This window comes from Daucus carota, chromosome 7, assembly GCF_001625215.2.
Source record: "Daucus carota subsp. sativus chromosome 7, DH1 v3.0, whole genome shotgun sequence".
In the NCBI taxonomy this organism is placed as follows: Eukaryota; Viridiplantae; Streptophyta; class Magnoliopsida; order Apiales; family Apiaceae; genus Daucus; species Daucus carota.
Genome location: NC_030387.2, coordinates 24483967 through 24509554, shown reverse-complemented (window position 1 = coordinate 24509554; position 25588 = coordinate 24483967). Strand labels below are relative to the sequence as shown.

Genomic DNA, 25588 nt, shown 5'->3' with positions numbered 1-25588 from the left:
GCAGGAGCCGCACTCATCTCACCAGTTATAAATAGGAGAAGCAAGAGAGTAATGGGGTAAGCCTTAATCTCTAGTCTAATTCTCTTCTCTTAGAAAACCAAGACTGATTGTCACGCCGGAGGCGCGAATCGGACAACACCACCGATCGAGCGTTGTTTTGCAGGAACCCTACCCTAGCAGGTGCACCACACGACGAGAAGAAGAAGAACAGCAAAGAGACACATGGGAGATACAGAAATGGCCTTATCTCATGGGAGATACAAAAATGGCCTTATCATTTGGCGCGCCAGGAAGGGGATGGATTTTGAGGAAGTTCCTCCCCTGACCTTTTCCCTGAGTTACAAATCGCCAGAAGAAAACCACATCGAAAAACCCAACAGTTTCAGTTTTGAAGCTTTTGTCGAAACATTATAGTAGGTCGAGGCATCGAAGACGGTGACGAACATCCCACAACGGATACTTTCCGGGATAAGAAGGTCCATCAAGACGAAGGCTCCAAGCTGCAGAGATCAAACCATGAAGACTATCCAAGCGACGGCCACAACGTCACCCCCTCACCGGAAAACAACTCCGGGCATAACTTTGACAGGGCACACACCAAGACAGGCCAGACACCTAAGGCATATGGTCGCAGACCTAAAACAGAAACACCGACGCAGAAGAGAATTCACTCAAAAGGAAAGGAAGGCCATCAACCAGACGAGACAGCGGGAGGAGAAGCAAAAGGGAGTGGACCATCTTCTCTCGGTCGGTATCCTCGCAGAACACATCACATTCCCGGCATAAAGGGGACAAACACCGAGCCGAGATGTGAAGAACGAACCGAAAGCACTGCGATGAAGAAAAGAGAAGATCTGAAAGAAAGGGACGAGCTGAAGAACATCGCGACCACAGAACAGATGAAGAAGAATGTAAGAAGAACAAGCCTTAAGGAAAACGCCCAGCGATGGTTTAGTGGACTCCCCGCAAGAACTGTCGATAACGGGGAAGACTCCAAGAAGAAATTCCTAGCCTAATTCCGCGCCGATAAGCCGTATGAGATTCACACTTTTTATCTAGAATCCATCCGCCAGGGTGATCAAGAAGATCTTGAGAGCTACCTCAGACGTTTCAAACGAGCCATTGACAAAGTGGAGGTGGTCACCGAAACTAAAGCTCCAATACACCTCAGACGAGGTCTGAACCCGTACGATTGCGGGTAATGCATATGCGAGTTGATGAGTAAACGACCGAACACACTATCCTAGGTTTACTCCGCAGCCTCACGATCCATCATGAAAGCGGAAGCCGTGAAGGTCCTCAAACAAACGAGAGCCCCGTAGATACACCCACAACATCATTTTCAAAGTGAACACATCTCATATCAAACAAACATTGAACACAACGGGACAAAAGCCGTCACAGCAAGGTCAACGGGTAACACAACCGAGAAGAACGTCATGATCCCCGCGATCCGGTAGAACCCGCCTGCCCTTACAGCTCCTCCTCCCCTGGACAAACGGGAGAAGGGGACGACACTACGCACATGACGACAACATGGACAGCACACATGGGCACACGACAGAAAGTGTTTCCTTCTCAATATCATGCATAATGACATACCGGGGAGTACGCAACCCGCCGCTCAACGACAAGGGAGCACACCACCCGTCTAAGACAAACACAACACACTCATCACAACAAAACATACAGACAACACAAATACGCATCACACCTCAACGCTAAGTCAAAAAACAGGACCACACGCCTGCAAAATATTCATCTGAAAACACAATACACTCATCACAACAAAACATACAGACAACACCAATACGCATCACACCTCAACGCCAAGTCAAAAAACAGGACCACACGCCTGCAAAATATTCATCTGACAATACAATACACTCATCACAACAAAACATACAGACAACACAAATACGCATCACACCTCAATGCCAAGTCAAAAAACAGGACCACACGCCTGCAAAATATTCATCTGACAACACAGTACACTCATCACAATAGAGGACAGCTACAACACAATTATGACAAAAATATGTACTCAGACAGTCGCAATCAACGCAAAGCGATGAAAACATGTTCGAAACCCCCACAACAATTAGTAACACGGTCACCATGATAATAAACGGAGCATCATCAGTCATGAAGTCACAGATTGCGTATCATTTCCCGCGGTCGACAAAACTGAGACAAACCCGCCACGATTTTGACGGGCAAACTTCACAAAAAATTCCAATATTCATGGACAGAAAGCCACAACCATTTTTTTTTTTTCGACGCCGTCAGTCATCCCTCAAAAATCCCCGGCATTCCAATATTCACATAGACACCTTCCCCGCTTCAGCACCCGCAGCCTCTTTATAGGCCGTACTCTTCCGATATTCTGCTATCCCAACTTCCCGTCCCCGTCTCAACTCCTCAGCATATTCCGTGCTACTCCTAAAATTTGCAATACCCTGATCCACCACGCCCTTCAATTCTTCTTCAAAATCTTTACTACGGTGATGTGTTGCAACCGCATCCAAACGAGATTTTATAACGCCACGCTTATACTCGTCACCACCTCGAAACTCAGCCACAACCATCTTTTTCGACGGGATAGAAGCCAGCGCATTCTCCAGCCCATCATCCACCCATGTGGACACCCGCTAACAGCAAAGACAACACCAAACACTGTGATTACCAAAAAACACACGACACTCCGGGACAACAAACCCGCTAGTTAGTCACTCTATCATTCGACAAAAAACACCCGCAAAACAACAAACAGACAACGGAAGTTCAGTTCAGTTCTGCTCTGTTCGTCGAGATCCTCGAACCCGCTATCGATTTCAGACAAAAGTCACAAATCCAATCACAAATTACACGAAAGTAGAATGTCTTTTTCGACGGGATAGAAGCCAGCGCACTCTCCAGCTCATCATCCACCCATGTGGACACCCGCTAACAGCAGAGACAACACCAAACACTGTGATTACCAAAAAACACACGACACTCCGGGACAACAAACCCGCTAGTTAGTCACTCTATCATTCGACAAAAAACACCCGCAAAACAACAAACAGACAACGGAAGTTCAGTTCAGTTCTGCTCTGTTCGTCGAGATCCTCGAACCCGCTATCGATTTCAGACATAAGTCACAAATCCAATCACAAATTACACGAAAGTAGAATGTCTTTTTCGACGGGATAGAAGCCAGCGCACTCTCCAGCTCATCATCCACCCATGTGGACACCCGCTAACAGCAGAGACAACACCAAACACTGTGATTACCAAAAAACACACGACACTCCGGGACAACAAACCCGCTAGTTAGTCACTCTATCATTCGACAAAAAACACCCGCAAAACAACAAACAGACAACGGAAGTTCAGTTCAGTTCTGCTCTGTTCGTCGAGATCCTCGAACCCGCTATCGATTTCAGACATAAGTCACAAATCCAATCACAAATTACACGAAAGTTGCCCCTTCTTCATACACCTCTCGCCTTTCGAAGTTTTGTTCAAAAGTACTCTGACGTTCTTCAAACACAAAAATACAAAACGTATGAGATACTAAACATCACGTGCCAACATCAATCAAACCTTAAAATTACTACACTGTCACACGGCGGGCTTCGACCCGGAAGATTTCGTCGATGACTCAGCGGCAACACATCACGTCGACCACGAACAAAAGCTCCAAAGAAACCACCAAACACCCAGGACGGACTCCTCATGTTATCTTAAAACACTCGCGACAACACTACACGGCTTGCACATACATCTTCCCCGCCTCCACACCAACAGCCTGTTTTAATGCCACACTCCCCTGATATTCAGCAGTCACCACACTACTAGAAAAAGTGGAATAGACATCACACTTCAGACATTAGTTAGAAATTTCTCTGATGTTAATGATACTTTCAACATCATTTTCACTTAAACTGATGTGTTAAAGTACATTAGACATCAGTTATTTATGCAACTGATGTGTAAGGTATGTGTTAAAAAAAAGATTCCACCATTCCCACCCTCATTTCCCCCTTATCAAGAATTTCCCTCCCTTATAAAATTTCAACTTCCCTCCCTTAAACAAATTTCATCTCCCTCCAATATTCATAACATAAAACTTTAAAATAAAATAATTCAATTACAAACACATATATATAAATATTTTTATAATCAAAATCATTAAAATACAAAATCATATATATATATATGATTTTAAAATATTAAAATGCACAAATCATATATATTATAACTTTAAATATTAAAAATAAATATAAATATAAATATTTAACTAATTAAAATTACTCCTACACACACATAAATTAAAATCACCCAATACATTACAACCCAACACATTACAAATATAAATAAAAAAACATAATATTATATAATCAAAATAAACTTAAAACATTTAATATTCGTTTGAGTGCAAAAACAAATTTAAAACATAAAACACATACAAAACATTCACACACTCACAACACACTCAGATTAAAATAAAAACCTCCCGACACACTCTCTCAGCTCAAGAACCCTAGAAATAGGGCGACATCAATTCCACCGCGTTCACCATCTCCGTCCGAGTTCAGGCGCTTCAAGAGCTGTACAACCTCGATTCCGCCCCTACTTTTTCAGTCCCGATCTCTTTCCCCGTGCATCTTGCTGCTAACTGCTCTATTTCGAGTGCTCGAAGCTTGAGATTAATCAGTCGATTGGAAGCTTATTTCTTGGGTTGGTAAGCTTTGATTGGTCGGGTATCTCACTACTGATTCGATTATCATATAAGTGTGGGTTTGAATTGAAAAGAATGACATTTATAATTTTCGCAGGATGAACAAGAGGATTTCCACCCGAAAGAAAGGAGGAAAGAAGAAGGCGTATGTATGTAGATGGTGTTTAATTGAGTTGATGTAGATGGTAAAATGGCTTAAAGCTGATTGTTGTTTGTTTTTATGTTTTTTTCTATTATTCTCTGGTTCCTTGAAGTTTAACCTCTGCTTTTGATATAACTGGTGCTTGTAGAGTTGTAGTTGATTCATTTTAGGTCTCGTATCAGGGCTTTCTTATGTTCGTGGTAAACAATATTATAGCTGTGTTTTGGCAATGGTCTAATATGTCAACTTTTTTAGTGCGTAGAAAAAAGTTTGCTGATAAATGAACTTGCAATGTGTTTGCAGGCGCTGGATTTAGAAATGTTCTTGTAACTGGGACTGATGCACTTTCTCTTTATGTTGTTTGGACTGATAGAGGCACTTGCATCCACTTCGGGGATGTTGCTGCCTGCTGGTGCTGCATTGCTGCAGGTATTATGTCCTAATTCAACTTATCCAATATGTGAAGAAGGAAGTGTGCGGTTTGCTAATTGTAGTACTATTTTACCCGTATTATATACAATCTCTCTACCAAGGATTGTATATAATATCCGAGATATAATATAATGAACTAAGCATACTAATTTATCTCTCGGAATTAAGAAACTACCACATAGTGATAAGCAGCACTTCAAATCTTAGAATTTAAATCAGCAAGAACAAATGGAGTAGTTACTTGAACATATTAGATTGTCAACGGTATAGAACAGACCGAGGGAAGAACAAGCACATAATTAATTCTGTGTCTAACAGTATCAGGTCATTCTTATTAGACGCCATGTACCAGAATGTAGAATGTGAAGTTGAAGAGCTTCCTTTATAACTTCTTGTCCTTAGCATTGATGAAGATGTCACCCTTATTAAACAGCCAACTTATATTTAATGTGAATAAAATAGGTCTTACTTTGTTATGTTAATCTGGTTCACCAAATATGTTATCCATGTTTCACCTGCTTCTATCTACCAATAGATCACAACTAGAAAATTGTCTTCTAAACAAGCCATTGACTTACCACACATGTTTGACAACCTATTGGATTTCTTAATTGGAAAGGTGATATACCTATTTCTGCTGTATTTATAAGATTGGTTGTACATGGTATCATATTTTAAACATATGACTTGTGTAATATGTAGGATGACATCAAAAGTCTGGCAGAACGGTTTCTTGAATGTGTTGTTTCTAATCATCAAGTTAGTAGAGACAAAAACATATTGCAGGCTCATATCTCTGGTATGAATATCTCTCATCAAATTCTAAAAATAATATAAAACATATTGTTGGCTCAATTGTTTTTTCATTTTTCATATCAAATGTGAATTGTATGATTATTTTTGTGCTGGTTATTTTTCTATTTCAGTGCTGGTGTTCAGCTTCACTTCTTAATCAGAAAGTTGATAGGGTGGGATCTCTCCTCCTTGCACAAAAACATCTGAAGTTCATGTGTAATGAAAAAAAAGCAGACTCTGTGTATTCTGTTGTGTGGAAGCTAAAAAAAGCATTCGAGGAGAATGTGATATCAAATATTTCGAAGAGTAACATATCGGGAGTTGGAAAGTCCTTGTTCACATATTCTCACTTGCATTCACTTTGGAATTAATCTAATGCTTTTTACGATTTTTTTCTCTAGAGTTCCCAACATCAAGTTCAATGTAGCAAAGGTCTTACAATCTCTTATACCTATTCTGGATCAATCTGTAAGTCTTCTGTTTTCCCTCCTAACCATTTCTTTTTCCTTTTTACTATGTTTCGTGTTATTTATCAATCTTTATTATTCATCTTTCTGTATGCAACTTCAAGAATGATCAGAGCCAAGAGCCATGAGCTTCTGGTGATGGTACAAAAATACTTTTTCAGTATTTTTGTATTATGAAACAGAAGTGTACTCCTTCCCTTTTGATGAGCTAGTCTATATATAATTAATCAGGTGCCAGATTATTATGATAATCAGGTCGATTTTCAGCCAATTATCAACGATCACCATGCTAATAAGGTATTGTCTTCATTTTTCGAGTGCTTTCTTAGCCCAACAGAGTACTTAATTACAACTGCAAAACATATATAATGCAAGCTTTAGATGCTGAAATGCAAAGTATATCCATAATCTGCTGTATATTTTAGATGGTAAAGGTTACTTTTGTTTTATTTAGCCAAAAGAACCTATACTATTTGACACTCAGTGTTTTAATGTGCTTGAACCAAATTTTGGCAGGAAAGCGACAATCACAGGGTCCAAAAAGCAATCTGTGTAGCCGAGGAAATTATAATGCACAGAGTTAGTTTCAACAATGAATTATCTATCTAGTTATTTTGATTGTTTTTGAATTGTCGAATATATGAATGTATCAGTACGTACTTGATATTTAGATTAGATGGGATGTGTAATAGTTGATCGATATTGTATTTGATGGATGTGTAGTAGATGAGATTGAAATTTGATGAATGTATAGAGTACAATTGATTTATATATGCATTAATAAGATTTGTTGATTTGGTTGTTTTCTTGGTTTGGTATTTTTGTTGTATAAAAATGATGTTAACTCAATGTTATTACATCAGTTAATGAGTAAATAAATGATGTTAATCAAATATTAGAACATCAGTTTCTTTAAAGTTGAAGTGATGTTAAAGGTTATAGACATCAGTTTTTAGCTGATGTAAGCAAAAAATTCAAGCGATGTCTTTGTGGGCGATGTTAAAGGCACTAAGCTTTAACATCAGTTATTAACTGATGTAAATGAGTACAATAGATATCATCCAAGCTTACAGAACTGATGTTAAAGAGTATAATATACATCATTTATGGTGACAGAAGCGATGTTAAATCCAACAATAGACATCAGTTAATAACTGATGTTAAAGACGGGTACCTTTAACATCGCCCACAGTAACATCAGTTACAATTCTCCGGGACATCGGTTTTTAACTGATGTGTATTAGCAGATTTCTAGTAGTGCCACCCCCGTACCCGCTTACGCTCATCAGCAGACTCTAGACCACCTTTGAAATCCGCTACACCTCACTCCGCAGCCCGCGTCAACTCTTCATCAAAACTCTTCACAACCCTTATATGTGGTAACGGCCGCCACCCGAGAACTAATCATCTTTTGCTTATACACCTCATTCGCGCGAAACTCTTCGACAATATCTTCCCTCGAAATAACAACAGCCAACAATCGCCCGTTTCTTTCTTCCTCCAGACCCGGAAACAATCCATGCGTTTTATCCCGTACACCTTCCACCTCCGATAATTTCCTACTAAGCTCGGCAACCCCCTGCAAGCTCGATAGAGCATCCAAAGCCTTCTGTTTGCCTTCTTCTCCCTCACCCTTTCGCTTACTAGTCAACGTCGGGCATCCCCCGCTGTTGACCAACCCGGGGGTACCCCTTCTCCGATTAAACCTCGCGGCTAGTGGGACATCATCATTAGGATCTATACACATTCCAGACACAAAAAGATGAAAGCACACCAAACTAATGATGTTAACACAAAGCACACAAACACACAAGCGGGAGACAAACAAGCCTTAAGTACGCCACAACAACATTAACAATTAATACATTTTACACACAGGGGGCAACAAACACCACCACAACTTGACAACTTACTGTGCTTACATTCATCACAACGTGTCATCAACAGGCACGGTATATTTATACACGCTGGGGGGCAACACCATAAATACACACGATACACTTCTATACGCCAGAGGCCACCCACAAAATTACTCCTGATCCATTCCCCCACCATTGACACATTTCTTTCATCACTCCATAAGTCGTAGCCGCGATGTTACCCTCGACCCAGTCAATGGCATCATCCCACCTACCACTAGGGGGGGGGGCAGAGGTACACCAAAACAAATATAAAAACAACGTGGAACGAGAAAGACTAAAACAAAGAGCAAACGGAAAAGTAGAAAGACTTCTGTTTCTTTTCTTCAAACCAATCTTCATATAAGGAAGCCATGACATCCCTACAGCGACGACTACTTTTATTCTCAGCATGATGGCGCTCTTGCAATTTCTTGAGGGCTTCGCGACAACGGGTGTAAACAAGGGGATCCACCCACTTATGAAAGCTCAAACATCCTCAGCGCACGCTTGGTAGCGACAACTGATATTGTCCCCGTACCAACAAGTTTTCTCAACACTCATACGATAAGAGTCACACATCAAGTCAAGAATGGCATCTGATAAGGACCACCTCAACCAGCCACATGTGGACTCGTGTATACGTCAGCAAAACAGCAGCCAAGGTGACGTTAAAACTAGAAAACACCCGACATCAACCCCTGACTTGAGAAACCCGCAGCCGTGAGCACCAACTAAAAGTCCGTCATCCGCCATGCCGGAGGCGGGGGGCATGACTGGAAGCACGTGCTGCTAAAACAAAGAGCCAGACTTCAACGTAAAAACAAACATTTGTTCACAACACATTCATATACTTCCCCGCTCTGACCCAAGGGCCATCACGAGAAAGCAGGGGGGCAATGATAAGGACCTGTCTAAATCAGTGACACCTGTCTCTGTGGGTGATAGGGGCCTCCTTAAATATAATATTAATCCACCCCGGAGACCAGATAATACCCGCCAACTCCGTCACCCATGATCCATCCTGCAGCCCGCTATCCCGCAACCCGCTGTCCGAGGTCTTGAGGCGGACATCGAGCCTTGGATGCCCGTCATCTCCTCTCAGCCGGGTGGCACGACATAGATCACGTGATGCCATGCAGGAGCCGCACTCATCTCACCAGTTATAAATAGGAGAAGCAAGAGAGTAATGGGGTAAGCCTTAATCTCTAGTCTAATTCTCTTCTCTTAGAAAACCAAGACTGATTGTCACGCCGGAGGCGCGAATCGGACACCACCACCGATCGAGCGTTGTTTTGCAGGAACCCTACCCTAGCAGGTGCACCACACGACGAGAAGAAGAAGAACAGCAAAGAGACACATGGGAGATACAGAAATGGCCTTATCTCATGGGAGATACAAAAATGGCCTTATCATTACGTTATGCAAACCACAAGTTAGAAGAATATAACAATTACGGTCAGCCAGGTTTTCTTGAGCTTATGTTGGTACAGATGTGTGAAGTCAGTGGATTTTTGCAATTTTCATTTACTAATAGCGTAGTCATATATATACAGTCGTACAACCTCAGTAATATGATAAAGATTATAGTCTTTCGTTAAAGAGTTGTCTGTCCAGCCCATTCTATAACATTTTTACATCAATAGAACCTGATAATAGCTGCATTGTGAATTTGTGATTGCATTATGATCTGGATAAAGATTCTGGTGCAATCACAGATGATGCAGATAATTCTTATGAAATTGCTTCTAAAAATATAGTAAAATGGTTGTAAAATGATAATTTCGGAAGAAAGTTCCTTGCATATAGAGTGAAGCTTGCAACAATGATCAATTTAATTGAAATATGTAAAACTAGTACATAATCTGCCAGAGTAATATTCAGCCAGGATACAACCAAGAGACCAGGTGTCGATCTTCTGGTTATACAAATACCCACGACACAATGATCTCAGGAGCCTTGGAGGATCGAAATTGTACATATAGTAACAAGTCATCAGTCATAAAGCAACAACTTCCAAAATCTTTGTCCTTCATTTCACATTTCTGATAATTCTTTATGAGTTACTTTATACTCTCAGGCTTCAGATCATAATGCATGATTCCCTGATCATACATGTAACCTAGTGCTTACTAACACTGTCGGGCTATATCTTGCACAAAACAGATTATGTTATGGATAGAAATCTAGGCCATATAATCCAGAACTTGGTCTAGCAGGATGAATGAGGCTGCCTCTTTTAATAATAAAGTCTGCAGAATTAATAACAAATTATGCAGAAAACCAAATCATATCCAAATTAGGACAAAAAATAAAATAGAAGACCAAAAATGAGTGTGGGGTGGAGGGAGAGAGGAACAGGGATGCACATATGATGCGGATTAACATCACAACTCTCATATAAATTATAATACATGTCCCCTATCCCAAATCCCCTCAATAGGTATAAGATAACATTGATCAATAAATACTTGTATTAAGTTAACAATGACCTCAATGAGGGATTTGTGAATAACTAATCAAGACTTTTATCTTTTATTATTGTAAATCCAAATTAGGACAGAAAACAAAAGGATAGAGCAGAAAAAAAATATGCTCCTCCAGTGTTCAGTAAAGACCAAGAAGAAGAGAAGAATACAGAGTAAGGTTATAAGGCTGGCCATATTTTCTTCTCCTGAAAAAATGCATGAATATTTAAGAATTTGTTTTATGTAAAATAATTTAATATTGTTTTATGTTTTCGATCCTATCCTGAATTTGGTAGTGCACGTTAATCAATTTTTCTAACAGTTACAAATTGTCGGAACATCTCCGATGGGCTCATAAATCATTCTTTAAAATATAATATATATGTGACTTCTAGTGACTTAATACATTAGAAAAAGATGACAACTCGCCTGCTCCTCTTTATACTTGATCTTTATTCATATTTTATTCATATAAATGTGAGGGAAATGTAAAAAGAAAAAAATGTTAGAGGGAAACTAATATTATATTCATAAATGAAAAGTTAAGAGACGATGGATTCTTAAATTTTTAAAGTGTTACTAGATGTACATTAACAATATAATTAAAACTAATCATATATCTGTCATAACATCTATACTATATATTATCTACTTCTATATATTAAATGGCAACCAAGGGCAAAAAGAGCAAATAAAATGGCTGTGAAATATCCATTATACCCCTATGTTAATTGTAATTACAAAATTACCAATAGGTGATTCATTTATTGTACTTGAAATATTAAGTATTAGTAATTAATACATTTACATAATAAACTAGTTGAGAATCCGCGCGTTCCGGCGGCCTATAAAAAATATATTAATGATTTAATATTAATATTTGTAGAATAAAATAATTTTGTGTTTGTCTATAAATATATATTAATGTCTCAAAATTAATATTTGTAGGATAGATAAAATAAATTTTATATTATAAAATTTTTGATGTAATACCAATACCAATATATAAAATTACAAAATTAGAATATAATTCATGGTAAAAAAATGACAATAATTTTATACACGTATTAACAATTTAAAGCACGACGAATCTTAATTTTATTTGTGTTTTTTTTAAAAGTAATCATGTTCTTATATTATCACCTTCCTCCAAATTTTTTGGATTGATTGTGCACAAAAACATCTAACTTAAATCAGTGAGATAGCGGTCTATAACTATCTTTGCTTGTAACAATTTTTATTTTTTAATACTGTATAAACAGCTTTCACTTAAAAGTTGCTTGAATGGAGCAAACAGATTATGTATGAATAATTTTTTCCAGTATACAAAGTAAATCATATAAAAATTAACAACAACAAATATGTCTGATGAACAAAACAAATATTATAAAAGAATAACCAACAAATATACATCACTAATAGTTAATTTACTAATATCATACATCAATATCATATCAAGACTATATTCTTTTTCCGTGTTTGGATTTGTCGACTCCCACATAGCGGTTTATAACTTCCTTTGCTTGCAACTTTTATTTTTTTAATACTGTATAAACATCCTTCACTTATCGTTGTAGAAGAACGGCACCACCGAGTTAGAAATCGAGCAAAAGAACTATCATTATAGAGAGGTAAGAGGTTGTGTTTAGATGATCCAAAACCCTACAATCTATAGGGGTATTTATAGGTACAGAGAGACTTGTGTGCTACTTTTTCCCATAATTAAATAATCTGAAATAAAATCAAATTAAAACATTCAAGCTACTATATTCCATAAATAATCTGAAACAAAATCAGATTCTGAAACTTGCTTTTAATATACCTGAAACTAAAAAAGGTAATCTTTCCCATAATTAAATAATCTGAAATATAATCAAATTAAAACTTTCAAGCTACTATATTCCATAAATAATCTGAAACAAAATCAGATTCTGAAATTTGCTTCTAATATACCTGAAACTAAAAAAGTTAATTCTAATTTTTGATATTTTTCATCCAAAAATTTCAAAAAATTAGAAAAATGGAACGGAGCGATGTTAGAGGCGCCACCTACACGCCCCCCGCTTCTCTTTTATATAAGTATATTGATTGTCGACTCCCACATAGCAGTTTATAACTTCCTTTTGCAACCTTTATTTTTTTAATACTGTATAAAAGTCGAATTCTCTTATTGCCTTATTGGTAGTACGTGTTAGCTCTCTTGTTCTTAGACCGGAGGAGGAGGTAAGACAGGAGCAGTAGTAGTACGCGTGCGAGTCATAGTAGTTTTCTAGTTTCGAATGTTGATAGTAGCTTTCTTTTATCGCCTTATTGAAGCAAAGTGGTGGAAACAGGTGATGAGTCTCTGTGAAGTCAGTGCATTTAGAGTTCACTTCTTTTGGACTTTTATGGAGTCGAGCTACTTTGCCAAAGAACGTCAGAGAGTGAGAGTGAAGTTTTGCGCTTATCGTTGCAGAAGAACGGCACCACCGTATTTAGCAAAAAAAAAAAAAAAAAAAAAAAGAACGGCACCACCGAATTAGAAATCGAGCAAAAGAACTATCATTATAGAGAGGTAAGAGGTTGTGTTTATATGATCCAAAATAGGGGTATTTATAGGTGCAGAGAGATTTTGTGCTACTCTTTCCCATAATTAAATAATCTGAATTTTTGATATTTTTCATCCAAAAAATTAGAAAAATAGAACGGAGCGATGTGAGAGGCGCCACCTACACGCCCCCCCGCTTCTCCTTTATATAAGTATATTGATATCCATTTAATTACAGTTTTCACTTATAACTTATTTATGACCGCTCATTAAAAAAAATGAAATATGTGATTTGAACTTCAGATATTTAAACTAACTCTCATGTAAACTCTACGATCATAACTATTAAATTAAGATCTCTTGATTCTCATTTTATCAAAAAAATATAATTTTTTACATGTGCATATACCTCAAATTAATTTCGATTTAACTTAGTGTTGGTTCTAAAGAATATGATTGGTGAAGGTACCTCAACACTCAAGTGGCAAGTAAATTAACAGCTAACTGATATTCTAAAATTTGAATTTCGATTTGACTTGATAAGCCTATTGAATAACGAATACTCATATTAGTTGAAAATTACTCATTTAAAAAAATGGATATATTTATAAATTGATTTTAGATATTTATATATATATAAATATATATATATATATATATATATATATATAATAATTTATAGTGTATGTTATAATATTATATAAAATTTTACAAATGTTAGATAATTATGTTATCATGTGAGATTTTTTCCGTTTTTAACTTGTTCTTTATTTTTCAATTTAATATTTTAATGTATAATCCAAGTTGCCCTGATTTATCTATTCTTTTGGTAAATGAGGGCTACACCTTGTAAAATTTTATACCAAGAAAAAAGAATTTACAACGAGAGGACTCCTCTCAAATTAAAATCTCGAAGAACACATCTCAAAGAGGGAGTGTCAATAGAAACTAAAATAACAAAATTTCCAACGGGGAAAAGAAGTTTTTGACTCAAGTTATGTTGAGTTTTATCCGAATTAAACTCAAAATCGAGTTATCATCCAACTAATATGTCCAGCTCGGTGTCCGGCTACTCAGTCGAGTTACCGATCAAATTAATCGAATTTTAGTTAATATATTCCAACAGTTAACTATTAAAAAAAATAAACATATATAGATTATTATATAAAAAAGTCCATTAGATATCGATAAACTCCGATCATATGGTAACAACAGAATATTTAACAGTTTATCGACGTGTTAGGTATCTACTCATTATAATAATAGCATGGACTTCGATGTTATTAAATATATATGAATAATAATTGTATTCTGGTCTGAATTAGAGATTCCGGAATTGGAGTTTGGTATTTTAGAAATAGATTCAGATTTGGATAAATTTAAGATGACTATATACATGATCATATTTTCTCTATTATATATGTTTTCAAGATGTATACTTGGGTATTACTTGAGAGAGGGTGCTTGAGTATATTAGGCTTGATTATCATAATTTGATTGATTGTATTATTGATGCGAATTTGAATCTCGTATATATTATCCCTAATACGACCGACTGATAATCCATGTATCACTAACTGATAACTGATATGATGAGTAAGATATGTAAATATATAGAGATTTACATGAAAAAGAGGGGGTAGGAAAGATAGAGAGAGGGAAAAATAATAAGGATCAACGAGTATTATGCTTATCTTAACTATATGGCTGCCTGGCTACCTCTTATAAGCATGTTTTATATATTATTTCCATCAGTGTTCGAACTTATCTCTTTTTAATGATCGTGGCACATGAACATATTAAATCAATTTTAATTATTCTACTATTTCATGGGTTTGTTTATATGTTTCACCTAAACGCGCCTATAATTTTTATCGTTTATAAACACATTTTATTATGTTTGATTGAAAAACACGCTGAAAAATTGCAATATAAACCTCTTTCATATGCAATTTTACAGTGTCAATTCGAGCTATATGTAAATTTGTCAGTTATGTTGAATCAGTTATCATGGATATTAGTTTATTGTAAAAAATATATCTAAAAATTCAATAAAATTAATATTTTATAAAAAAAATTCAAAATTTGAACTATTAATCAAAATATACTGTATAGAAAATTATTTATAAATGACGGGCCCGTGCCTCGCACGGGCTTTTACGCTAGTTATTATGTACTTATATATAATAAGCGTAAGGGGGATAATTTGGTCGCATGGTCCTATGGTCCAAAAGCTTATTTTGGATCGTATATTGAACAAATAAGCACCGTTAGATTAGAACAAAATTAAATTCTGTTCTATAAGGAAACTGACATCTACTTACATGTTTATAATTCCTTTTCTGAATCTAAAACAAATTCTGTGTTTCATGTGTTTTTTGTTTTTTTAATCCAAAATAAATATTTTCTACAAAATTTAATTGTAGAATCGTATAAATCGCACCCGTCACAAAATTATTTTTATCCATCGGATCGTATATTGAACAAATAAACACCGTTAGATTAGAACAAAAATAACATCTGTTTCATAAGACAACTGATATCTACTTGCATGTTTATAATTCCTTTCCTGAATTCAAAACAAATTCTGTATTTCATGTGTTTATGATTTTTTTAATCCAAAATAAATATTTTCTATCAATTTTATTTGTAGAATCATATAAATCGCACCGTCACAAAATTATTTTTATCTAATATATTTTTAAATTAATAAGCCCGATTTATGTGAGGAACGAATACAAAAACTTTCTCTTAATCCAAAACAAATTCTACCATGTTATTGCATGTTTATAATTCATCTTCTTAATTCAAAACAAATTGTGTTTATCAATTTTAATCTCGAACCATAAAAATTTTTAGAAAAATATTTAAATCACATTATATAATCTAATAGGAATTGGCGTCACATATTTTACTTAAAATAATTTAAAATTTGATAGAAAGAATTTAATATTTTGACATGATACATATAATTTTAATTTATTATTATAAAATAATTTTTTTCACACCATTTAAAATATATTTTAAAAATTTTTAAATAATTAAAAAGCTCCCGTGCAAGGCACGGGCTATATCAGACTTTAAAGTCTTATTATCTAAACGTCCGGAGATATCTTTGCGTATCTTTCGGTTAGATGATAAACTTTATTGGATGAAAGTAATCCCTGATGCGGCTATTGTATCTATGATACAACTCATCTACGAGTATGTAGATCCTGACAAAAAAAAAAAAGTTTTATACCGTTTAAATTACAAACACTTGAGATGTAGTACAAGATAAAAACTCCACCATTATTCTTTTAAATATTATTTATATACTATATTATAATAAACCGACATTGATATAATCTGTAGTCATCCAATAAATATAATCAGTTGGTAAATATAATCAGGTTAAAATCCAATTCATCAATTCTAAAATACTAATGAGATGATGTTAAAATTTAAATTATAACTAATAAATCACGAATTCTATACCCGTACGTGCTTCGCACGGGTTAAAGGCTAGTTTTAAAATAAAAATTAAAAACATAAATTGGAATACGTATATGATCTTCGTCTCCCACAATTGTTTCCAAGATTGTTTTTCTTTCAGAGTCTCGTTGATTTATTAGGTGTCCCTGTTCGGCTATTCCTACTAGAATCCTTTAACAACGCGTCTTCTGGTAATACATGTCGGAGTATGTGTTAATGGTTTCGGGGAAGTGAGTGTAAAATGCTCACGTGTGTAATAAACTCCCATTCTATTATTGGGGGGCCTAACATCGATGTCTTGTCTGATGTGTCCAGAGTGCTTCTACAAATCCGCACCTGCGTTCCTTATACTGAGTGGAAATCACCATCCAAAGGGGATTGTTTAACCAATAAATAATATTCCCTCCATCTCAATTTATACGAGCTTATGCTCATTTCATATATATTAAGAAATATTAAATGATTGTTTTTTTTCTTTCTTTGTCCATGTTTATTGTATTAACTTCTTATTGTAGTATACATTGGTATAATAAATATGAGAGGATAAAGATGGAATATGATTGATAAATATGCATTGAAAAAGGAGAAGCTCAGCTATTTTGGGATAAATTTTTTTCCCAAAAGGCTCATCTAATTTGGGATGGAGGGAGTAAACGATATAGTATATAATATATATACTCCGTCAGAGTTATGTCAAGGTTTGCATGCTTCTTGAGATTGCTATAAAGTATAATTATATATTTTCTTAAGATAAAAATTTAAACGTCAAATTTTAATCCAAAAAAAAAATTTAACTTTTTTTATAAAATTATACTTTATTAAAGTCTTAAAATACGTGCTAAAAAGTAATGTAAAGAATTTGCTGGGACAGAGGAATACATGCAATGTATTTGTGCGAGCTGAATGTTCAAAATTCTAGAACTTTAAGGTTTTTATTTTACAATCTTGTAAAGTTTTTGAAAATTTTGATTATATATTTAAAATTGTCACCTTTATATAATTTATTTTTTTAAATAATAATATTAGTCAAAATTCTTAAAAACAGTTGAAAAAGTTTGAAGATACTAATACTAATATCCTAACAGATGCAGTATAAGCGTTGAAGCATGACTATTTCCTCGTGTTTGTTTGGACTTTGACCACAGAAACGGAATGACTACTTGACTCCAAGTAGTAAAGAAAAGTCCGCACTAATTTTACTTTCCTCCTCCTTTCCTCTTCACTCGTCTTGGCCTCTTCACTCGTTTCATCCCTCAGGCCTCATCTATATATATTACCCTGCCGATCACACCTCTTCCCTCATCTCACCACACTCACAAACACAACTACTCCACTATGTCTAACCCTAATTTTCAAGAAAACAAACAAGGGCTTGGGCTTTCAAGAAAGCTCTCACCTTTACTTGAATCTGCTGCTTCTGATGATCTTTCTGCGTTCATCCACCAAATTGAAGAAAACCCTTTTGGAATTAACGAGTTTAGCTTCTGGTATTGTCGAAAACTCGGGTCCAAACAGATGGGTTTCGAGCAACGATCGCCACTCATGATTGCTGCCACTTATGGGAGCTTAGATGTTGTTAATTACATAATTGGCTCAGGAAAAGTTGATGTGAATGAGAAATCTGGTACTGATTCTGCTACCCCTCTTCATTGTGCGGCTGCTGGATGCTCTGATTCGTCGATCGAGGTTATCAAGATTCTTTTAGCTGCATCAGGGGATAGTAATTGTGTTGATATTAATGGGAAAAGGCCTTGTGATGTGATCCCATTGAATGGGAAATTTATGGGGTTGTCGAAAAGGAAACAACTTGAGATTTTGCTAGGAGGGTTTGAGGGTGTAGAGACTGAGATTCCGCAGTGTGTTGAAAAGGAGTGTGTGAGTGAGGTAGTGTTGCCTGATATGAATGTTGGAGTGTATGGAAGTGATGAGTTTAGGATGTATAGTTTTAAGGTGAAGCCTTGTTCCAGGGCGTATACGCATGATTGGACTGAGTGTCCTTTTGTTCATCCTGGTGAGAATGCGAGGAGGCGTGATTTGAGCAAGTATAGTTATAGTTGTGTGCCGTGTTTGGAGTTTAAGAAAGGGAGTTGTGTGAAGGGGGATGAGTGTGAGTATGCACATGGGGTTTTCGAGTCTTGGCTGCATCCGGCTCAGTATAAGACTAGGCTTTGTAAGGATGAGGTGGGGTGTGGGAGGAAAGTGTGCTTTTTTGCACATAAGAAGGAGGAGTTGAGGCCGGTGTATGCTTCAACTGGTTCGGCTATGCCATCTTCTAATGTACCTTCAACTCCACCTCCAGGGACTCCAGTTGTAGCCTGTTCATCGCCAATGAGTGGGAATTCGTGGCAAAACAATGTGACACGTTCACCGCCTAAGATGCAGCTTCAGAGTAGCAGATTGAAGGCAGGTTTAAATGCTAGAGAAATAGAGCTGGAAAGGGAATTACTTGGACTTGATAGTGTGCGTATTCAGCAGCATAGACAACAGAAGTTTGAGAACTTTGCTAGTATGTCTGCCAAACCCATGTGGAACAATAATCGGTTTGGGGATATGAATGGTACCAATCTTGATGATGTTTTTGGATCTGTTGATTCATCATATTTGTCACCCCGAATGCAATCTCCAACTGCTCATCAATTGCGTAGCCAAAACATGAACCAACAAATCAGGTCAAGCCACATGTCCAACATGATGTCCTCTCCGTCTAGAGAAGTACCTGCACATGCCTTTGATTCTTCAGCTGCAGTAATGAATGCAAGGTCATCAGCATTTGAAAGTCGAAGCCATAGCTTTATTGACCGTGGAGCTGTGAGCCACCCACCTCCAGGCTTTACCTCATCCGCTGCAAATTCAACAACAATGATGTCTTCTAAATTATCAGATTGGAGTTCCTCTGGTGGAAAGCCGGATTGGGGATACCAAGGAGATGATCTGCACAAGCTAACGAAATCAATGTCTTTTGGGTTTCCTCGTGCAAATTCTGCAAACAGTAATCCGAATATGACTCCATACGTTGCTGATGAGCCAGATGTTTCTTGGGTGAATTCATTGGTGAAAGACGCTTCTTCTCTTGGGGCTGGTGTATACACTACAAAGCAGAGGCATGGACTAGAAGGGGTACATGAGATGCTTCCACTTTGGGCCAAGGCCTGAGCTGATGTATATAGAGCAGGAGCAGATGGTTGGCACTATAAGCAAGCTCATTCATTCATTTGGATTCTAAATTAAAATTTTATCGCTTAATCTTATTGATCTGTAGTAGTATATAGCCCTACGTAGCTGAAACATGGTAAAATGTAAGCCCCAAATCTCTTGGAAATAATTATTTTACACTTGTTTGTTTCCTTTACAAATCCAAAGTCTTGTTTTTGTACGAATTAATCAACAAATGTTGTGCCTTCCCTGCTTAAGAAGGCTTTTTATTGAGCTAATGAACTGTGAGGAAGCAAAATACCTTTGTGGGGGCAATAAAGTGAGCTTAATCTTCTGAAATAGTAGTAGCACTTGGTACAGATTACTTGTTTTCATTCTACCTTCTTCACTGATCACTGTTTTGTTGCAAAAGAAGCAAGGGAGCTTCAACTGCATCACTACTTTAACACTGGGAAAAATCTCAAATTGGTCACTGAAGTGAGCCTGTAGTATCAAAAATTATATCGAACTCAACGGGGTCTCATCCGTACCACTTTAGTAACCGATAATGACATGTCTGTTAGTTTGACTGTTTGACCAAACGGAAAGCTGACGTGGCGAACGTTTGTTTGACAGAGTCGTCCCTATCAGCATCTACGTGGATTGTAACATAACAAAACAATTAAATACCCTTATCCCCTCCTCTCTTCCCAATCTCTCTCTCTCTCTAAACTTAACATGAGAAGATGATATTTAAGAGTGAGGCCCACGAGAGAGATGTTGCTAGAGATCTCAGGCCAACTGGAGCCTCGGTGAAGAAAAATTCCATCATGCCAGCCAGGGTGAAAAGATCAGCAGACCCGAGAAACAAGTACTGCAATGATACCCGTCTCAGTTCTGGTCACCTGCCGCGCAAATGGAATGATGATGTGGTTGTGGACTGAAAATACTGGAAGTCTGGAAGAGAAGCTGGTGACACACGTAGAGATCCAATCTTAGTGTTCATGGTGGCTGCTCTATTAAGGAACTCTGCTTCTGATGAAAACTGGGCTGCTTCTTGTTGATTAGCATGATAGGTCTCCCTCACCGCGTTTTCTGAGTGTCCGTGGTTATACTACAAGGACTTCTGCATATGCATGCAAAATATTGACCCAGTGCTAGTTTATAAAACAGAAAAAAAACATAAATTTCTATTATATTTTATAAAACTAATTATATTTTTATTTTTACTTATCCACTTTTCAAATTTATTAATTAACTATTGCTTTTATTGGCGTTTTGATTTTAACGGGTAATTTTAGATCTATAGATTAGATAAAGAAATTTTGTTACCCATTTTTTTATATCTTTTTCATCGAAAGTGAAAGTATCGAATAAACAAAATAAATTATTAATAGATCCCATCTTGTTACTCATTTTCTTATCTTATTTATTATTTTATACAAAATTTTCAAATTCCGTACACTATCCAAATATAATAAACTGGACATGACAAAGGGTAAAATATTCGATCAATATATAAATAATTTATTGAAATTGAATAATTTAAGATGACATAATCTTATGATTAATTCTAAAAATTTTAAGTACTTATATTAATGAATTAGTTTTTTTTATCGATATAAATGAATTAGTTAATCTTATACCGACAAATTTAGAGATAATTAGAATTACGTGATATCATAAAAATTCAAGTTTTTGAGTTTCAAAAAAAAAAATTAGAAAATACTAATAAGTAGTAAATATAAATAGCATGCATCTTGGTGGCCTGAGTGAGGGTATTTGAGCTTGCAATGTAAGCATCAGAATGCCCTATTTCCAAAGACATAATCTGAGGCTCCACTTAGCTTGGCCTCACTGCCAACAATATACATATATTTACTGGGAAAAAAAAGAGAAGAGGGGATAGGGGCATTTAATCATTTTATAATGTTACAATCCACGTAGACGTAGATAGAGACGTCTGGCAGCCATTCTGGCAAACAAACATCCGCCACATCAGCTTTCTGTTTAGTCAAACAGTCAAACTAACGGACCTGTCATTATTCATTACTAAAGTGGTACGGATGAGTCCCCGTTGAGTTCGATATAATTTTTGATACTATAGGCTCACTTCAGTGACCAATTTGAGATTTTTCTCCTTTAACTAATATTGTTTTACAAATTGCTCACTTCATCAGGTTTCATATCTCCTCTTTATACACTCACAAGCCACACAACCAGCATAATATATTCTGGGCCTCTGGCATAAATACAAAATGCAAAATTGCCCCAGTATTTGGTATCCAGTCTAGTAATAAAGAAGTTTGGTTGTCCACAAGAATCCATGCACCTTTTCTTGTTTCCCCTTGTCATACGTACCATGGTTCTTGCCGTGCTATCAACATGACTTCATTTCTGAATTCCTCTATTCCTTGCTCTGATGTGTTTGACAATCTCCTCACCGCAATTTCTTGTCCATTTTCTAGTTTACCCTGCAACCATTTTTCAAGCATTATCCATGTTATCGTGCATATTACTGCAAATCTGATAGGTGGAATATTTACATTATAAAGTACCTTGTACACAGAGCCAAAACCACCTTCTCCGACTTTGTGATCAAGGGAGAAATTACCAGTTGCAGCTATAATACTGTAGTGCTTAGAGTGTAAAATTTCACGTCACCAGTACTTGTCCCTACATTTTCCACCTCATCTCCCTTCGGGGAATTGTTGACAGACAGCCTGAGATTATGACTATTACTACTAAACAATCCTGTTCCCTCCTGCTTTCTCTGAGCTTTTTCTAAATTAAGTCAGTAAATTGGTCATTTAATTTGTGAAATGTGGTTAAATAAGAACTAGAAAGGGCATACTCATTTGACAGTTACCTTTCGTTTTCTTCATCATTAACCAATACGCGATACTAAGAAGAACCAAAACTGCAGCACTCACAAGCACAATGAATAGTATCTTGAGGAAGCCAGACAAATTTCTTTTTCTTCTTTGAATATTTAGCTGTAATGCAAGGAGAGCTCGTTATCAGATTAAGGAAATTGAACTTGGATGACATTAAATTTTTCAGCATACAGAGACTATGAAACGAAGGTGTACCGCATATCTTATGTTTACACAATTTAACCAGAAAGAACAGAAAATCTTTCTAAAAATCAGAAATCAGTTCGACTCACTTCCATTCTTGAAAAATGAGTAATTGGATTAATAGAGTAGTATCTACAAATATAATCTGGTTGGCGAAGACTTTGTCTGATCAAGTCAAGTTTGTCTACTTGGTGTTTACGCGAAATCCCCTTTGGATGATGGGTTACCTAACTAATGGTTTTACAATGGCGTGCATCGTCATACCAGTACCAGTTCCATCAGCCTGTTTTGAGTTCATTGACTGATTGTGCTATATAGCGACTTTTCTGCCAAATTGCTATTTTACCAGCAGCACACTATCTTCAACATATATATAGGATCAGTTATAAAACTCTACTTTATAGAAGCATTAAAGTGTGTGCAGCAACCCATCATCGTATATACAATGAAGGAGAATTAAGGGAAAGGAACGAGTATAATTTAAAGAGTATATTCCCTTTTGCACCCCGCTGGTTTTGGCCAAAATCACTTTATTACCTATGCTTTCTATAATTGCACTGTGCATCCCTTTACTATTTTTGGCGCGTCAGTTTGCACCCTTCCGTTAAAAAACACAGGGGTAGTTTGGGCAATATATAAAAATTAATTATTGATAGATCTTTATTTATTTTTTTTGACCCTCTAAACGATATTTTTTGAAAATTCTTAAAGAATGAAAGTTGTAGAGAACGAAAAGATCCTTTTAAAACAATAAATTTCAAAATTATTGAAATCTTTTTTGTAATTTTTTTCTAGATTACAAAAATTAAAGATCTTGTAAAAATTCGTAATAAATTCAATTAATTTAGGATTTCGATAATTTTTGATGATTCAGAAACCCTTTCAATTACCTATAACTTTCGTTCATGTTGTCTCCTCATATTATGTTTTGAAATATTTTTGAAATAATAAAATGTATTTACAACTCATGTTTTTAGTTTAAAATTCAATTTTTCAAAAATATTTCGAAACATGATATGAGGAAACAACATGAACGAAAGTTATAGACGATTGAAAGTGTTTTCCGAATCATCAAATATCATCGAAATCCGAAATTAATTGAATTTATTACGAATTTTTACAAGATCTTTAATTTTTGTAATCTAGAAAAAAATTACAAAAAAGATTTCAATAATTTTGAATTTTATTGTTTTAAAAGGATCTTTTCGTTCTCTACAACTTTCATTCTTTAAGAATTTTCAAAAAATATCGTTTAGAGGGTCAAAAAAAATAAATAAAGATCTATCAATAATTAATTTTTATATATTGCCCAAACTACCCCTGTGTTTTTTAACGGAAGGGTGCAAACTGACGCGCCAAAAATAGTAAAGGGATGTGTTGTCGAGTATTTTCAAGAGTATCGTTCGCAGGGAAGGACTGATATCAATACAAATTTCGAGTCTTTTATCTCTTGTAATTCAGAAGTGTGGAGAAGAATTTAGTGGATTTTTCTATCAACTAATTAATATAATAAATAAATAAATATAATAAATATGAGAGAAAACAACCCAAGAATTAGAGTTCTTCAATGGCTATCATGGATGTCTAATTTATGTCTCTTGATTGCTAAAAACAATCCTTCTAATATTTATAAACTCCTCTCCCAAGGTAGATTATAATGCCTACAATTATCCATTAAAAGCCACTCTCATGGTCAATTAAAGAACACTTGTAAACTATTAAGAACCAAGGATTTTATGTCTCACAATTCTCATATCAATCTCCCGATCTAATACTCAAATTGTGTCCATCATATCATGTACTAGAATTATAACTCCTCTCCCGATTCATTATAAGTCCTAGAGATTCAATTACAAGTTAGCTACTCCTGTAATTGTATAAAGCGCTCAATGACAGATTAAAAAATCAAGAGAAAACACAATCCAACTAAGCAAACATAATAAGCCAAAGAATACTACCCAACTCTTGGATCAAAGGATTAGCTACTCATGATATGATGAAACAAATATATATATTTATACCACAAACCATGAGAGTAAGAATTTAAGTACGAAGAATACAACTTGACGAAAGTGCTTGAAGTCCGGATGAATCCCTTCACTCCTTCTTCCAAATATCTCTCACAAATGCTTCCCTCCCTTTTCTCTCTAGAAGGCTATCTCTATACTATTCTATATTATACAAAGTTAGTTGTCTCTAATCTCTATCAAACCCTAATATATATAAGAGTTTTCTTAATTTACAAGAAAATAAAATAATATCCTCAAACGGGTTGGATTCTGATGCTCAAATTCGTAGGCTGTTGTTCAGGCCTGATTCTGGACTGATCCAGTTGCCTTTTGATATCTGGACCACCTTAAACTTGTAGAGAATTTCAATATCTTCGCGTGGGCTGTTAAATCGCTCAATTCTGACGTCCGGAACTCAAGTTATGGCCCAAATAAGAT

At 35.9% G+C, this 25588-nt stretch overlaps 1 protein-coding gene and 1 long non-coding RNA gene across 4 annotated transcripts; both read left to right on the top strand.

Annotated features, from left to right (window-relative positions):
- The first annotated feature begins 4481 nt into the window (after nt 1-4481).
- LOC108195786 (uncharacterized) lies at nt 4482-7197 on the top strand. 3 transcript variants are annotated; one of them, XR_010285948.1, is made up of 8 exons: nt 4482-4729; nt 4824-4911; nt 5017-5068; nt 5172-5297; nt 6003-6099; nt 6227-6563; nt 6667-6859; nt 7079-7197. It is a non-coding gene; the product is annotated as an uncharacterized LOC108195786 (long non-coding RNA). The 3 variants fall into 3 exon arrangements; XR_001801613.2 differs by lacking the exon at nt 5017-5068 and having other exon boundaries at nt 6794-6859; XR_010285947.1 differs by lacking the exon at nt 5017-5068.
- A 10964-nt stretch (nt 7198-18161) lies between these two features.
- LOC108196394 (zinc finger CCCH domain-containing protein 29) lies at nt 18162-20282 on the top strand. The gene is given in 2 exon segments (XM_017363662.2): nt 18162-20079; nt 20081-20282. Coding segments are annotated over 2 exon segments (1887 nt in total). The 5' UTR covers nt 18162-18264; the 3' UTR covers nt 20153-20282.
- The last annotated feature ends 5306 nt before the right edge of the window (nt 20283-25588 follow it).